The sequence below is a fragment of the Malurus melanocephalus genome, unplaced genomic scaffold, assembly GCF_030028575.1.
Source record: "Malurus melanocephalus ecotype Western Australia unplaced genomic scaffold, MMel_1.1 scaffold_85, whole genome shotgun sequence".
NCBI classification, from domain to species: domain Eukaryota; kingdom Metazoa; phylum Chordata; class Aves; order Passeriformes; family Maluridae; genus Malurus; species Malurus melanocephalus.
Window position 1 is genome coordinate 1895608 of NW_026623317.1, and position 17068 is coordinate 1912675.

At 40.8% G+C, this 17068-nt stretch overlaps 1 protein-coding gene across 1 annotated transcript in view; it reads left to right on the forward strand.

Annotated features, from left to right (window-relative positions):
• The first annotated feature begins 214 nt into the window (after nt 1-214).
• The window catches only part of KATNAL2 (katanin catalytic subunit A1 like 2), a 28500-nt gene continuing 11646 nt past the window's right edge, over nt 215-17068 (forward strand). Inside the window, exons 1-10 of the mRNA XM_057367805.1 lie at nt 215-337; nt 6620-6690; nt 7080-7246; nt 9261-9300; nt 9707-9830; nt 10795-10890; nt 11383-11481; nt 12256-12333; nt 15480-15578; nt 16122-16185. Of these exons, the coding sequence (XP_057223788.1) occupies nt 287-337; nt 6620-6690; nt 7080-7246; nt 9261-9300; nt 9707-9830; nt 10795-10890; nt 11383-11481; nt 12256-12333; nt 15480-15578; nt 16122-16185 (889 nt within the window). The 5' untranslated portion in view covers nt 215-286. The remainder of the gene's footprint in view (nt 338-6619; nt 6691-7079; nt 7247-9260; nt 9301-9706; nt 9831-10794; nt 10891-11382; nt 11482-12255; nt 12334-15479; nt 15579-16121; nt 16186-17068) is intronic.

Consider the following 17068-nt stretch of genomic DNA (forward strand, 5'->3'; position numbering starts at 1 on the left):
CTCCATCCCCTCAACCTGAGCACCCCCCGCCCAACCGCCCCCCACCCGGCACCACCCAGGCGAGCCCGGTCCCCATTGGTCAGCGCTGTCTTCCGCCCACCCTGCTCTACTCGTGATTGGGCAAATCMTCAGTCAATCTTTCATCTTCCTGCGTTCCGATTGGCTGCACTGGGGAGGCGGGGCGCGCCTGTGGCCCCGTGGGGGTCGGCGGGGTGTGGGTCCGGGCGCTCGCTGCGTTATTCCAGGCGGCGTTCCCGGCGACATTCCCGGAGGCGTTCCTGCAGCCATGGAGCTCTCCTGCCAGGCGCTGAGAACCACCCACCAGACGAGGGAAGCGGTGAGACCCGGCGGGGCTGGCGGCCGCGCGTCGYGTTTGCCATGGCAACGGGGGCGGGGCATTTTGCGCATGCGCAGGGGTTGGGTTGGGGTTGTGATGGTGGCGGGGCCGGGTGTGGATCCCCTCAGTGCCTCTAAATGGTTCTGGAGCAGCAGGCGCAGTCACAGCGGAAAATCCGTATTCCTCCCTCCCCTASCTCTTGTTTGCATAAGTCACAGCTGTACTGTCCCATCCCTAGAGGTGTTCCATGCCAGGTTTGAGCAACCTGGGATAGTGGAAGGTGTCCCTGTCCATGGCAATGGRTTCGAACRMGATGGTCTYAAGGTCACTTCCAGCCMAAASCATCCTGTGATTCAATGATTCTATGCTTCTTGCTCCAGGAAGCYCAGAAACAGCAGGATTTGCTGAATTTCATAATCTGTTCTTTTGCTTCCATCTGCTGGTTAAGTTACACCASAGTGAGAGAGACTGCAGGGACGCTAAAAGCCTTTCCCAAAAGGCTGCTGGGTGCTATGCACGTATAGACCAATCCCACTTCTCACTTACAAGTGAAAAATACAGAATTCCTTACAAAAGAAGTTTTAGGAGGAATTCTGAAACTGAGCTTTAGGTTATATCAGCCTCTTGYAGAATCAGAATGTCCTCAGCTGCATGGTACCCACAAGGATTACAATGTCCTCATTCCCGGCCTTGCACAGCACAGCCCCAAAACTACACCATGTTCTTGAGAGCACTGTCAAAACACTCCTTGAGYTCTGGCAGCTTTGGGGCCATGACCATTCCCTGGGGAGCCTGTTCAGTGCTCGACCACCTTCTGCAGGAAGAACCTTTTTCTGATATTTAGCCTAAACCTCCCCACACCCAGTTCCATGAAATTCTCTTGAGTCCTGTCACTGGTCACCAGAGAGGAGAGATTGGTACCTGCCCCTTAGCTTTCTCTCCTCTGTAAGTGTAAGTAGGACAGATACATTTACCCAGGAATGGGGTCCTCTATAGGACATAGCATAGCCTTTTTCTCAGCCCTAAAGTGGATTCATATCTCAGCTACTGAGCCTGAAGTTGTGGTATCCAAACAGCATTAACATTGCAGGAGGAGGAGAGAAGAAAAGCARACRTCATTTTTAACCTCACCAGTGGGKATTTGCATGGCCCTTGTCCTGGGGATGGTGCTGCCTGCTAAATGCAGAAACATTTGGGGSATTGGGAGCTGGAGCTCAAGAGCTYTTCTCTGTCTGCTGTGCCACAGATTTTGGTTTGCTCTGCTGYTGGTAGACTGGCTTCTYTGTAGCCTTTTGGCAGGATGGATTTGAAGGTAACAGTCYATATTTTGGGCATAAAGAAGAGGGAATTGTTTGTGTTTCACAGAGGAAAAGAATTTTGGAGCCCTTTTTTAAATTGGTGACTTGAAGAACCACCTGAAGCTGCCAAGCARATTTTTTGATTCTTGTTCCCAGTTACAGGTCTATGGTGAGCTTGCTGTATGTCTTTAATTATTAAAGCTCATTGTAATCCTTGAAAAACTTCAGCAACTCTATTGTTYGAGGCAGCCTTGTATAATTTGGAAGAGGGAAGAGGGCAAAGCGCCCTTTCTTTGTCCTGGGAGATTCTATTCAATGGCAGCCAAGTTATACATTGTTTAAAACTCACCAGTTCCATTCTTYGCTTGTGTTTCTCAAAAAGTACGGTCAGCAAGCCAGACAAGAACTGAACATTCAGCCTTCTGAAAAGCCTGTCAAGGCTGCAAATATCCGAAGGGCCATGGGGGAGGGAAAGCTATGGGGATATAGGGTGGTAGAGGGAGGAGGAAAACTAGGTGAGCCCATAGAGCTTCTCTGTCCTGGCACAGAACAGCATCCTGGGATCCCAAAGACAAAGAGGGAAGTGGCTCTGCAAATGAATTATGATTGGTGCTTTTCCTGTGTGGTTGCACAGCTGCTTGGTTGCCTCTTGTCTGAATTCCTGATTAGAGATCCCTCTGGACACATCCTGACTGCTCCAGTTGGATGTACTTAGARTACATACACTAAAGCAGTATAGTTCTTATTCCCAAGCTCTTCAGACCATGACTTACTTTTGTAACTTTATTTTTCATCCAAATATATTCATACAGAATYCACAGAGTGAAATGAAACGTTACTGAGTTAAATTAATCTTTTAGTAGGTCCATTAATTTCCAGAAATTACACAAGTGACTTGGTTGATTTATAATRTAAATGGATTTTAGTAAAAGGTGTGGAAATGATTAAACAAACAATTAAACCTAAAGATGCACAATTCTATTAGAGTTTAATTTTAAATGATTCAAAGAAARGAATATGTACCACTCTTTTGTTAAGCTAGAAATAAATAAAATAACACTAGAAGTGTTGAAGCTAATTAGTTAAGTGCTCAACTATTTAGTTTTTAAAACAAGATCACATTTAGTGCCTTAAGGTTTTATTAATTTCACAGACCCCAAAATCCCCTATAGTAATTGAAAATTTAATTACATACATTTTTTTGTTCTTTTAAGAATGGAAGCTTATTAAACTTTAAACATTTAAACATCTATTGAAATACCAGTGGCTATAAACAACATGCAATTCTAAATACTAATTAAACAGGAAGGCTAAATCACTATAAAGCTTAACTGAATTTTAACTAACTTTGCACTAGTAAGTACTCCTGTTTTTTCATGCTGTGTGAGATTTGCCATTTCCTCTCTAAGCACAGCAGAAGCCCTGGGCAGCGTTAGTATCTGCTTGTGCTGTGGCAGGCACTTTCCTTTTGTGGATGTAAGTGCAGTAGGGTCAGTCCCTAGAGGATAAACTGGAGTTCAGGACAGCAGACCAGGGTTTTTTAACGACACAGCTAAAGCTGCTGGTGGCATTGACMGAGGTTCATCTGCCTCATGGAAAGAGTGCATGCTAAAATGAAACTGGTGAAATGCAGRAAAGGGATTGGCGGGGCTGGTCAGGATAGCAATGATCCATGCACCACTTGTTCACCAGATTCATGACTTGGTAACAGTTGCATGTTGAAAGATCCTTGATTTTTCTTTGCTTTGTAGAAACCTGACAAAACTGGTCTGCCAGAGATACCACTGCTATGTTTTTCAGGTACAGCCTAATGCAAGTTACTGTCAGTTGATCGACTGTTTAACAGCTTAGTTAATTATCTTTGGACACTTGTCTGACTGCTCAGAATCAGTCATTGATGTTTGCATTCCTAACATAAGTTAAAGACGAAATTGACCTCTCAGTCTAAACTCTCTTCTGATTTTTAGATGGGGCTCTTTTGGGATGTAAAGGTTCATTTTTCCTTCTGATTGGTCAGCACAACYAGAACAACATTGCCATGTCTAGGCTGAAGTAGATGGCTCATATGTAGACACAGTGTTATCCCACACCYAAAGCAAGTCTGTACTTAAATTGAGATGCTGCCAATCACTGTATCACTATTTATGCTGGAGCTTAAAATGCTTTAGGGGTAGCAGAAGTAACTTAGAGGGATGAACAGCAGCAGGTGACATGCCAGATTTTGTTCATGACATGCAAATTGTTTTCAAGGAAAGTTCCAAACATGGATCATGAACTCTGTCAGTCCATCAGGCAGAGGCAATTCCTCTCTTGTCAGAATATCCATGTTTATTACATGAAACACTTGATGTGTTTGTCTTCTGTGGCAGCTACTGTGTTTGCATACTGTGTTYTAAATATTCAGAGGTAGCTGTAACCTTGCCCTTTGATATGTTAGCAAACAAAACAGTTAATCTTTCTCAGCATAAACCTTCAGGAGCAGTTGGGTTTYAAAGGGTGTACAGGTGGGATTCTCAGCAAGTGATGACTCCAGCTTCCTTCTTGCACCCCCAGACGGGTTTTGGAATATCCAGGTCATCCAGGAGAGATGGTAAAAGGGCCACAATTAAAAATGTGTTTTCCAAGCAGCAGCACCTCAAAATATTAAGAAGGAAAAGAGCCTTTCATCTCAGGATGTGTGTTTTCTCTCTTTGCTTATGGCAGTTGTCAGAATTGGTTCATTCCTTGTTGCAGCTCCTCCTAGGAACCAGTCTGCTTCATTCAAGAGTTACTGATCTACAAAATACTTACACAGCACTTTTTTCTCCCCTAAATAGCCCAGAAAAATCATGTTTGTACCATGGCTGAAATAGTATTGTAACTTCCTTTTAGGCTCAGAAATACTTTCTCAAGAGGGTATCAAGGATAGTAAAGGTAAAAGGGAGTTATGGTTTCTTCCCTTTTCCCCAACCAGTTTTAGCCTTCATTCTAGAAAACCAGAATGAAGATTCTACGTATCTTTTGTGAAATAGGTGAAATGCCAATACACTTTGACTCTGCAGGAAACGTTGAGCAAACCCCAGCTGTTCCTTATTTGTGACACTAGATGGCCCCACGACTGAAGCAAACATCCCAGAGAATGCCTGCTGAACTGCAATACTTTTCCCCAGTTCTACAGAGTACTTTTTACAGGCTGTCAGATTTTATTTTAAAATAAACCAGTAGCTGATCGTGCTATCTCACATATTTAAATTAGTGGAATGCCGTGTGATAGACAGTGCTGTGTACAGGGCAGAGGGAGCAGGTAGGTCCAATCCGGCTGAAGAATGGCATGTAAAGAGGTAAATTGGTTTTGCACCACCCAAAAAAGACTTTTGATTTTTGGAATAAATAATTCTATACTATGAGCTGTTTGCTATAATGATGAGCTGTTTCCTTCCAAGAGACTGGAAAGAATAGAATAAATGTCCTTTTGTATCATATTTCTTTTGCACATCCTGTGGGATTTAAAAACATTAGTCTTGGTCAGTAGTAGTTCCTTGGGATCTTTATGTGCCAGGCACAGGCGGAGAGGAGCCCAAGTCCTTGATGCAGGTGCTGGGAATCTGTTTGCAGTGTGAAGAGGACCAAGATCTGTGTGTTTGTCACTTGCCAGCAGCATGCTTGGGCTGGGCCTTTCCGTGGGAGGGGATGAAGGCTCTGCTCAGTTGGGATAGAAGGGAGGGARATGGGATGGAAGTGGAAACCTGTAGCATTACTGTGCAGTGTGATGTTTGTGATGCAGGGATTGTGTGCATTGATGTTTGTGCAGGGATGTTTGTGAGCTGTGCAAGCAAAAGAAATTGCTGCTCTTTCCCTATCCACTGAGTAAATGCCACTCCTTCATGTTCACCCTGGGTCCTCACAAGTAATCACAGAATCATAGGAAAGACAGTATACCTCAGGTTGGAGAGAACCCATGAGGRTCAGCAAGTMCAATTCCCAATTCTTCCAAACYTGAAAGAGAAGGGAAATAATTTATTTACCTAAGTGTGTGTTTGGCCATCCCTACTTTCCCCATGGTCACAGCTTTAAGTCCCAGCAAAGCAGAAAGGTGAAGTACTGATTTCTAGGGTTTTCATTGTAGCAGCTTCTGTTATGACTCTAAAATCTCAAGGTTTCTCTGCAGTCAGTCTCATCATCTCACATGATTTCTGTCTCCACTACCCCTTTTCCTCTGCTTGATATTGCATCTGATACTCTCTCAGATGAAGCTTCACTGAATGAAGACAAAGACGTTTTATGCTGCCTGGTTTTAACTGCTGAACCATTTGTGAATGACTTTGGGTTCTCCAGGCTGTGCCGAGACATCCATGGGACTGACTCCATGTTGGAATTTCTTCATGTTGACTCCTGATTTTGGTCCTTCCTGTGCTAAAATTGTGCAAGTTTGGTGTTATCCCAATCCACTAATTCTTCCAGTGTCTGTTTCATTTATTGTGTTTATATAGCAAGGCCTGTGAAATGGGAGGTGTCAAAATGTGTTAACATCTAGTCTTTATAGTAGTATCATGCGGATCCCAGACCTGTTCTCCAGAGCCCCTTCTCCAAGCACTCTTGACAACAGGTTTCTGGTTGCAAGGGAAGGATACAGCCAAGCTGGAGCATGAGGTTGCCTTGCACAGCCCCTGGAGCTTTGAGATCTGCAAGAGTCTTGCCCTGAAATTCACAGCCACCTGAGCATGTTGGGAGCAATAACCATAGTAAGGGAAGTAAGTTATTTGTTCAACCTCAAAGTAATTTTCTCTTCTCTAGGAAAAGGTTTCAGCCCATCCAGTAGCCCTGATAATGTGTAAGAAAAATTAGATTGAAAACCACTTTCCTTGTGTTTATTAACAGTGAGTTGTTTTACAGTTCTTACATGCTGTTGTCTTAATTTGTTTGTATCCAGAGGCTACATTTAGATGCTGTTTACTGCAATAAAGAGAATATTACATTTGATCTAGAGTTCTGTCTTAATTCACAGGAGGAGATGCGAACAGAAGCTCGTCGGAAAAATCTCCTCATTCTAATTTTGCATTATTTAATGGAGGAAGGGTATGTTTTTTAAATAATAGTGCTCTACCCTTGTGAGGTTGTGTGTATCTGACCTGCTCTACTGCATCTTTCTGTGCTGTGTTGGCTCAATGGACAGTGTGGGCCTTTGGGTTAATGTGAGAAAGTGGTAAATTACTCTTGTGTATCTTCACAACTTGCTTTGCTAAATTGTTTCAGTTTCTGGAACAAAAATGCCCTATGTAATTTAAAAATACTTCAGATCAATCAGAAAAGTTTTTTTAAAATAGTTATAGTTTTATAAAAATAGGGTTGTGGACAGCTTAAACCATCCACTTACTAATGCCATTGTTTGCTTCTTGTCTCAGAAATCAGAGTAAGATAATGACTGTAATTTTTTTTTTTTTTTTTTTTTTTTTTTTGATTACCAGATATGTTGATGCTGCAAATGCTTTGGAACAAGAGACAAAATTAGGTTTACGTGGCTTTGAAGTTTGTGACAACATTGACCTTGAGACAATTTTGATGGAATATGAAAGCTACTATTTCGTAAAATTTCAAAAATATCCTAAAATYACAAAAAAGGTCCTGGACACTGGTATGTGGCTCTGTTCCAAAAAGAAAGCTTTTGTTTCCAAAGCCTAAAATGTGTATTTCCCTGCTATGCTCACAGCCCTTGTTATGTATGGCAGCATTTAATGTTCCAGTCCTTACAGTTACAGGTCTGTAGTTTTAGCCCATCAGGTATCAGAATTGAGAGGTGTGGCTTTGAGCCCTTCTGATTTTCCTTCTTTCTTTATATGAAGAAACTAGAAGGTGGCATTCTTCTGTCTTTTAAAAGCTGTTTTGATATTGGAAAATGACAGCTAAGCACAAAGCGTTATGGCAAAGTCTTCTCAGGGGGAGAGAATGGTAAATGAATGATACAGAATAGTAAATTAATGATGCAGAGTAAGGTCTCATTCTGCTATGACCCTGAGAGCCTGAATGGTTTAGCACTTGAGCACAAAATATAACTTAGAGAAGCTGTAAGAACAACTGTATAAGAATCAGTGATGAAGAGCCTGAAGGATATAGGTTTGGATTAGACAWTAGGAAAAATTTCTTYATGGAAAGGGCTGTCAAACCCTGGCACAGGCTGCCTGAGGAAGTGGTGAAGCACCATGCCTGAAAGTGTTCAWAAAACATGTGGATGTGGCAGTYGGGGATGTGGCTCAGTGGTGGCCKTTGCAGGGCTGGGGGAGTGATTGGACTCGATGRTCTTAGAGTTGTTTTCCAGTTTAAAGGGTTTAGTGATTATTGCATGAAAAAGGTATGTACATCGAGGAGCTATGGGTTGTAAAGGGGATGAACAGCCCTGCAGGACAAAACAAAAAGGATTTGTTTGAGTCAAAAAGACAAAAATTTATTACAAAGCGCTTTTTCTTATCAGTCAAACTGAGTCGTAATCAAGACTGAAATCCATGATCTAAGTGAAAAAAATTCCCAAAATGCCATTTTTGGACACTTCAAAGCTTTCGTTATGCATTTTTAGGTCTGTAAAGCTTCTCAGACATGGAGTACTCTGCTATTACCTAAGCTCAGATTTGTGACTGTGCTGGCAGGGAGGCATCACCCTTTCTCGCTGAAGCATGAGCAGCCTTTTCTCCTGCATGTAGTTTGCACCATGCCCTAAATTGTGTCCATGGCCAGACTCATACATCAAAACAAAATGCTTCATGCTTCAGCTCCTCCCTACTGAATTCTTTGCAAGTCCTACAGAGCTCTTGGCAAGTACTGCAGAAACAAGTTGGTCATTTCCTTGCTGAAGTCGAGTTGGAAGTGTTATAGACATACGCAAAAGATTACAGGTTTCTGCATGGGCTCTGCTGCCCCTAAACACTCCTAAGCTCCTTCAGGGAAAGAACTGTTTGRAAAGGATTTTTTTATGTAAGTGTGTGAGAATCCTGAGTGGAAGAGCATTGTACAGAGCACACTGAAATATGTGTTTTAAAACAACCAGGGGCATGCTGGTAGCACACAAACCCTTGACTTTATGAGTTCACATCTGGGATTTGTGAGTTTGACATTTTGTGAGAAAAAGCTCTCCTTTGACAGAAATTGTTTCAACTTATATAAATGCAAAATATAACGTAGTTTGATAACCACCATTGCAATGTGACATTTATTCTGTGTTGTTATGTTGAACTTGATTCCTCTTCAGAAGAGTAAGGCAGATTCATGTTTCCCAATTCAGCAGTAAAAAAATTATTAGTATTAAATAAGCATTCTGTGTGATATATTAAATTATTGTACTTAATTTAATTTCTGGGAGTGTCCATTTCACTGTGAGCATGATACTGGTTTTGAAATGTAAGCAGAGAAATCAAAGACTGAAAGAGCATAAAATGTAACAAGCTTGAATCAAAGCCACTCTCACCAACGGCAGTTTGTTTTCAGTAAGTTTTTGCAAGCTTGCAGTGCTTATAATCATGTTTTTCCTGTTTTTGCATTGTTATTTCCAAGGTCATTAATGTGTGCTTAAAAATATTTTTGAAGGGGGGAACAAAAGTTCAAATTGTCCTTTTTGATATCCTTAATTATTTCCCATTTTAATATTAATTTTGCCACAGCAGAAAATAAACAACTGAGAAGTGGTGGAAGAACAAGAAGGTAAGAGAAATGTGTGGGGTATTTTTCTGGGCAGAAAATTTTCCTAGTAAAACCATTATTCACTGTAGTTAGAATAATGTTGTGATACCAGAGGAATACTAAAGCCTAGAGCCAWGCTTCTGAATGTGTGGAGCATTTTTTCTATGAGTTAGAGGAAACTARAGACTTACTTCGCTAATGGAGAGACAGACAATTTACAGAATTTCTGAAGTGTGGGTAAAGCAGGGTGGGGTGTTTGAAGAAAGCAGACATTGAACTCTACCATGATGTAAATGAATGCCATAACTTCAGTGAGAGAAAAGTTAGCCCAGAACTGCTTTATTTGAAATATCTGTTTTTTTAATCTTTTGGTATTTTGAAGAAAAAAGAAGTTATGAAAACTTTGCATTAATTTTTTTAATTACAGGACAGTAACTTCTTCTCAGCATGTACCAAGGATCAAACAACAGACAGTGCAACGACCAGTGTCAAAAATCTCACCTGGAAGTACTACAGAACCTAAATCATCCACCAAGGAGAGCCCCAGACAGGTTTAAACATGTTTTATCTTGGCAGCAGTGTAGTTGAAATTGATGAAATTTTATTTTGGGAGTCTATTGCCAGCAAGAGGATGCGAGTTACAGGATTAATAATTTTGCAACGAATGAGCTTTACTGATTTTGTCACTTAGCGGTTCTAGATGCCAAACTTAAAGAGAATTTCTGGCTGTGAGTTGCATGGCAGTCACAGGCAAAAAATGGAGGAAAAGGATGCATATAATCCAATATACTGAAAGCAATCAGAGTTTTCCCATTAGTATCAGTATATTCATCCTTTAGTCATAAAACAAAACAAACAAATCAAGAAGGAAGTCTGGTATCCATTGTAAGCATCTTCACAGTGCTTAAGTTGTTTGAGGCTGGAGGAGTAATTTGGCTCTGTAATGTTCAGGTTTGAGAGTCTTGTTTTGGTAAGATTGCTGTGAAATCTCCTTTATTATCATCCCTTACAGAGGGTGGAGCAGGAGCAGCAGATTGGTGGTCAAGCAGTGTGTCTATTACAGCTTTTCTTTTGAGGGCTTGCTGTATTTCTGTGTGAAGAGGAGCTGAGCTATTGCTACCCCTAAAAATATCCCAGGACATTACCTTCTGTATTTTACCGCAATAACTGCTGTGAACACATAATCCTAAAATAGCTCCTTATTTCTGAGTTGACATGCTGTGTGTTGCAGTAGGCCTGTCATTTCCACTGTTGATATTATGTAAAATGCAGTTTTCTGATCTGTACATGGAATAACTTCACTGCTGAGCTCTAGAGCCCTGGCTTTCACTGCAGTCACCAGTCAGGTGAAGTCTAACTAAATATACAGTGGTGTTTCTCCTCTCTGACCAATATGGGATTACTCTTGGAACTTCATCTGGGCCTTTATGACAAGATGGGATGACATCTATAATGTAATACTTTCAATTCATTTAATTGGCAGCACATCTGTTTTAAAAGGCATTTTTTCTTTAGAATAGTGATGGTGCAGAATCTCCAGATCAACCTGATTTTGGCTTAAGCATCTCAGGAATCAGCAAAACTGGAGGAGACAGAAGTCATCCAAGAAAGGTTGGTAGAAACCTGGTGTGTGGTTTATCAGAGAAATGTGTATGTAGAAAAAAAATCCACAAAGGTTTTCAAAAATATCAAATGGTAGGCTTTTTGGTGTATTTTTWTATAAAATGTTTCTTCAGTCTGCTGAAAGGTCAATTTTATGATTTGGGCAATAATTCTTTGCTTAGGAGATACTTTTTGCATTAAAGACTATTTCAAATAATTTTTAGAAAAAAAAAAAATTTTAAACCCAGTGGTAAAAAACTATGTTAGAAAATAAATTTTGAATTCCTCAATGAGGTAATGAAAGGCTCTACAGTTAAATTACTTAATTGACTGAGTTGTGCGGTCKGTCCCCATTGCTACCACTGGTTTTGTGGTCAATTTTTGCCATAATTAGGACTGTATATATGGTGAGGAAACCCACTGCTGTAATTGGAAGCAAATTATTATACTTTTAAGCTACCATTGTGGCAAAACATGCTGCAACATTTTCTTCTCCTTTAGGGCCAAGTGATTGACTTTCACAAGATCATTCAGGATACTGTCAGAGTGTCACCAGATGGAATTCCCTTGAGCCCCCTCAATTGTGATCCAGATCCATCAGTAAGTGTTTCTGTTCATATTTCCATCCAATCAATATGAACTTGAGTTTAGAATGATTAGGAACAAAATAAAGTACTGCAACAATGTTGTTTTTGTTGCTAAAAAAGGGCTTAGATTTCTTAGAGGTGTATTTCCTCCTCAAAGGGACAGTCATACTTGATAGCAGTCTCACTTGATGACCGTTGTTTACTCTGATCATGAAAACAGGCAACAAATAAAAATGAGACCTTATGATGAAAAGAAATAAAAATAATTGCAGACAATTGCAGAACTTCTGAGGGTGAAATTTTGGTTCCTTTCAAATCAGTGTGTCTCTAGCATTCGCCTYGGCTGAGACAACAACAGAATTTAGATGGTGGAGATAAATTTTCTGTAAACACTCCTTGACACAAGCCAGAACTTCTCAGACAGTGCATCCAGCTTACGTGGTGCTCGTCTGCCTGGCAACTGCTACACTGGTAGAAACGATCCAAAAAGAGAATGTGACACATCAGTGACCCACAGTTACATTTTTCATTTCTCTTAATCTGTGTAAGGCATTTTAGGACTATAAGTTCAATAAGAAAGCTGCTCATTTTAATGTTGATTCAGGTTGGATTCCATCACAGGAAAAGATGACTTTCTGCAAACTTGCTTTTCTTCAAAATATTTATTACTAYCCATGTTTCTGCAGCTTTAAAAGTTGATATTACTAAGATATGTCAGGTTTTAAAAAAACACTTTATAGTTTGTCCAGTAATACTTGCAGTCTGAATTTATGTTTTTCTCTTTTAGGAACGATTATTGAAACCTCTTAGCGCTTTTATTGGCATGACTGGTGAGATGAGGGAACTTGCAATGGTTGTAAGCAAAGTAAGATCAGGTCTCCATTTCAGTTGTATAGCCATGTTGGTTATCTTTGTCATCTGAGAATGCTGTTTGTTCTTTTTACTGTCACTGATAGTGCTTATTCTTGAATGTGCAAGCTGTTTTTCTCTCCACATAGCTTCCAACAAGTGATTTCTTTACATRTAATGATGTTTCTTTCTGATACACAATGGGAGAAAATAATTAAGAACCATTCCTTTCTAATGGTGAACAGGTGATATAATGATGCTGTGGGGACGCTCATGGCTTTCCTCTTTGCTCTTAGTGCTACAAAAAAAGTACAGTACTTCACTGAAAAGAGAGGTTTAAATATATTAGCTAATACCAACTACTATCTAATGTTTTTTCTAGCTGTGATCAGCTAGAAAAACCTTGGTTTGACCCTTTGGTGAGGTTTCCACTAAAGGCATGGGACTTTGGTCAGTGTGGACAGTGTGCCAGTATCACAGCACTATCTGAATTCTGAATGTATCTACTCRATAGCATCTATGAAAACTATTACTAAACCCTGATATTCCTGCATGGTTTAGTATCTTAAATTAATTTCATTTGGAAAAGCTCTCTAAGATCTTCAGTCAAACCRTTCCCTCAGCACTGCAAAGGCTAATCCATGTCCCCAGATGCCACATCCACATGGCTTTTAAACCCCAGGGATGAGAATTCCATCACTGCCCTAGGCAGCCTGTGCCAAGGCTTGATAACCCTTTCCATGAAGGAATTCCTGCTGCTGTCCCCCCTGCCCCTGCCCAGCCCATCCTGAGGCCGTTCCCTCTCCTCCTGTCCCTCTTCCCTGGAGCAGAGCCCGCCCCCCCCGGCTGTCCCCTCCTGTCAGGGAGTTGTGCAGAGCCACAAGGTCCCCCCGGAGCCTCCTTTGCTCCAGGCTGAGCCCCTTTCCCAGCTCCCTCAGCCGCTCCTGGGGCTCCAGACCCTTCCCCAGCTCCGTTCCCTGCCCTGGACACGCTCCAGCCCCTCAATGTCCCTCCTGTCCTGAGGGGCYCAGAGCTGTCCCCAGGGCTGGAGGTGCCCCAGCAGTGCCAGCACAGGGGATGGACACTGTCCTGGGGCTGTGGTCACACCATGGCTGGGACAGCCSAGGGGCTACWGGTCTAATACTGGTCTTTAGCCTTGCTTTGTGCTTCCTGCATGATCTGCACTCCCCATCTTTTCTCACATGGTGCAGTTGGGAGGTGCTGTGACTGCAGCCTCTGCAAGCAGTGCTSTCATCCCAGCACTGCAGAAACATCATCAATAATACACGGTATCCCAGGGCAGATTTGGAGATTCTTCCAGGATGGGCAGCTTGACCCGTGGAGGGAATCACAGCATCGTCAACACCATTTCATTTCACTTGTGGGTTGAGGTGCAGCCTGACAAACAGACCCTGGGCTACTGGAAGCTGTGACTACAGCACAGGCAAATGCTCATCCAAAAAGCTTCACTCATCCAAAAGGCTTCATAGCACCACAAAATTTGGTAGTGTTGTGATTTTCTGGATATAAACATCACAGGTGGTATCAGCTTGGGCAAATCTGTTTACAATCATCTTTCTCAAAAGCCTGGAAGACTTTTGAGGGCTGATTTTAACAGCTGTGTATGGCCCAAAGTCTTAGTCCACAAGTTTTGCATTTGAAGCTGAGTAGAATGAAAGATATGTCTTAAGAAATTTCCAGCTTTAAAATAAGAAAATTCTCTATCACTTTATTTCCTGTCTGGTCTTTAATTTATTGTAGACCTTTAAAATAATATTCTTGCTGTTACATTAACAAAAAAAGGAATAAAAAATTGTTTTCCTTTTGTTATTGTGTGTTTTTTTAATTGTACTCCATTATTGTATGTTCCTAGTTGCTATGGTAATCAACACTGTGTAAATCAATAAAAATAAATAGCATGTGATATCTATTTCRTAACACTATCTAATTTAATTTGGAAACTGTTATGGCAGTCTCTACTTAATAGCAGAAATCTGATTCTTCTTAATTTGCTGTTAATAGAAAGGGAAAGTGTAATCTACTCTATATAAATAATATTTTCTAATTTTATTAAATCAACTTTTCCCCTYGGATACAACCATGTAATTTTTCTTCAGTCTGTGTGGACTATTTTTTTTGGAGACCAGAATYTACCCCAAGTATTTGTATTTAGGATATGGTATTTTTTGCAGAAAAATTAGCCCCTGGAACACAGACTACAAAATATTAATAAGACAAATGGAAAGATTCATAGAAGATTTGGAAAGTTTGATGAAGCAAATGAAATTAATTTAGTGARTGCTTCAGGGCATAGACTAATTACTGTCTATCTTTTGATAGATGCTTGGGGGAAAATTTTTTTCTGTTGCAGAGTTTCTCACAGCTTTTCTTGCAGCATTTATAAAATCTTGCATAGCATGGAGAAAATAATAATTTTTCACTGTTACTTACAGCATGAGTAATAACATAAGTAATAGGTAATAAGTAATAGGTAATAAGTAATAGGTAATAAGTAATAGGTAATAACATAAGTTTTAGGCACAGCCATAAAGTTATTTAGCATCAAGTTTAAAAAAACGAAAGTATTTTCACATTGCACTTGGCTGAGCTGTGGAACTCATGACTACAGATTAAATGAGTTTAAAAAAGAGGGAGGAGAAATCCACTGAAGAACAAATTTCTAAAGGTGTTTTAACTCAAAGATTAAGATGTAGTTTGAMTTACAGAAGTTCTCTGATGGGTGTAAACTTGAACCAAAAGGTCACTATTATTGCTTATACCTCTTTTTTTTTTTAAATATCCAGTATTTACCAGCAATATAGACAAAATGTTAAGGTTGGTGAACCTTCATATCATGATAGCTCTTGATATGTCCGTTACTAAATCAAACCAACAAAAAACGATCTGGGAAAAATCTGCTTAGCATATACATTTGGGAGGGATACATTAGGGAAACTGGGTTCTGGAGGGGAAGCTTGAGGGAAAATGATTGCTGTGTATTCTTCCCTCTTGGGAGGTCCCTGGTACCTAGGGTTAAATTATACAGCCTGTATCACTTAACAGCACTCTTATTTTATCACCGAGTCGATCCTTTTRCTTTGCCAGAGGTCATAATCCCGGTGCAAAAGGAGTTTTGCTAACAAGATGTGATGTGTGTTGCAGGACATTTATCTCCATAAGCCGAATGTGAAGTGGGATGATATTATAGGACTGGATGCAGCTAAAAGACTGGTCAAGGAAGCAGTTGTTTAYCCCATAAAGGTAAGGTGCTAAATAGTTCTGAGAAAACCAGCATTGGGCTCGTTAACTTGTTTTCTTACAATTACAGGTCACTATTTTGATGCTTTTGTAGGCTATTGACGTTCATACTATTGGTGTTCCTGTTTCATGTCAGATCTATCCTGCTCGATCTGAAATGGCACATGCATTCTCCTRTAGGAAAATTACCTTTCAGTATTAAAATTACAGGTTTGAGATCCAATTCTGTGGCACCTTTGGCATTGTAAGAAAGGCTGGATTTGGCCCATATTAATTCCATGGAAAATTACTTGCAGAAGAGAATATCAAATCAATTGCATTTGGGAAAAAYAAAACAAAAAACTTAAAACAGATTTCAAATTATACAGTATTTTTCTCAGTACTGAGATCATGCATGTGRCATTGTTTTGGTGTGTTTTTATGTCCCTCTTCAGATGTCTTGTTTCATGAATGTGTTAGGAGCAGTGAAGGTGGGAACTACCATCTCTTTCATTTTGTTTTAGATTATATGTTTTTAGTCCCTGAATTGCTTTTTTGTTTCTGCAGTATCCAGAGCTGTTTACTGGCATTCTGTCCCCATGGAAAGGATTATTGCTCTATGGACCACCAGGTATGGTGAGTTTTTTATCACATCTCTRTGTATGTCACTGTTTCTTGTTTTATCCTGTGGATAGATCATTGATGTTAATTAGATCAGATTGTTAAAAAAGAGCGTGTTCTGTATATAAATCACCAGGAGAGAATGTTGGGTGGTTATGTTTATCTCTAACCTGGCCTTTTTTGTGACTCTTGGCTATTTTTATATCCAAATTTTCCAGACACAGTACTTACACTAACAATTCGGGAGACTGAAAACTCATCTCGCTCTTTTTACTTAGTCTGSACCATTTTATTCAAGTTTGGCATAACCCTGATCCTATGATATGTCAGTTAATCTGCCATGGACTTAACCTCCCTAGTGAAAAATGCCCTTCCTTTCTTTTGCATTTAGACATTGTTTTGGGAATGGGGTGGAAGCTTTGCCTTCTGCTGAGGGTGTTTTCCTTGTCAGCATAGCTTCCCTGCGCCCTCTGCCCCACTTTGACACATGGCGTGAGTGGAAGGGGACAGAGGGCACAAGAGCCACCTGAGTCATTTGGCAGAGGTTTGCAGAGGCTGTCTSTGCAGTGAACTCCATTTGTTACTGTGAATGTTTAGATGGACTTGCCACAGAAAGCATCTGACCATTTCAGCATGCACTGCTTCAGGATTTGGAGAATACATTTGCAGTTCTGTATTATCTGAGTTTGTCCAGAGGATCCTGAAAATGCCACAGAGATGCTGCCAGGGCTGGAGTCCCTCTGCTCTGGAGCCAAGAGAAGGCTCCAGGGAGAGCTCAGAGCCCCTTTTGGGGCCTAAAGGGGCTCCAGGAGAGCTGGACAGGGACTGGGGACAAGGGCTGCAGGGACAGGACACAGGGAATGGCTTGGCAGTGGCAGAGGGCAGGGATGGAT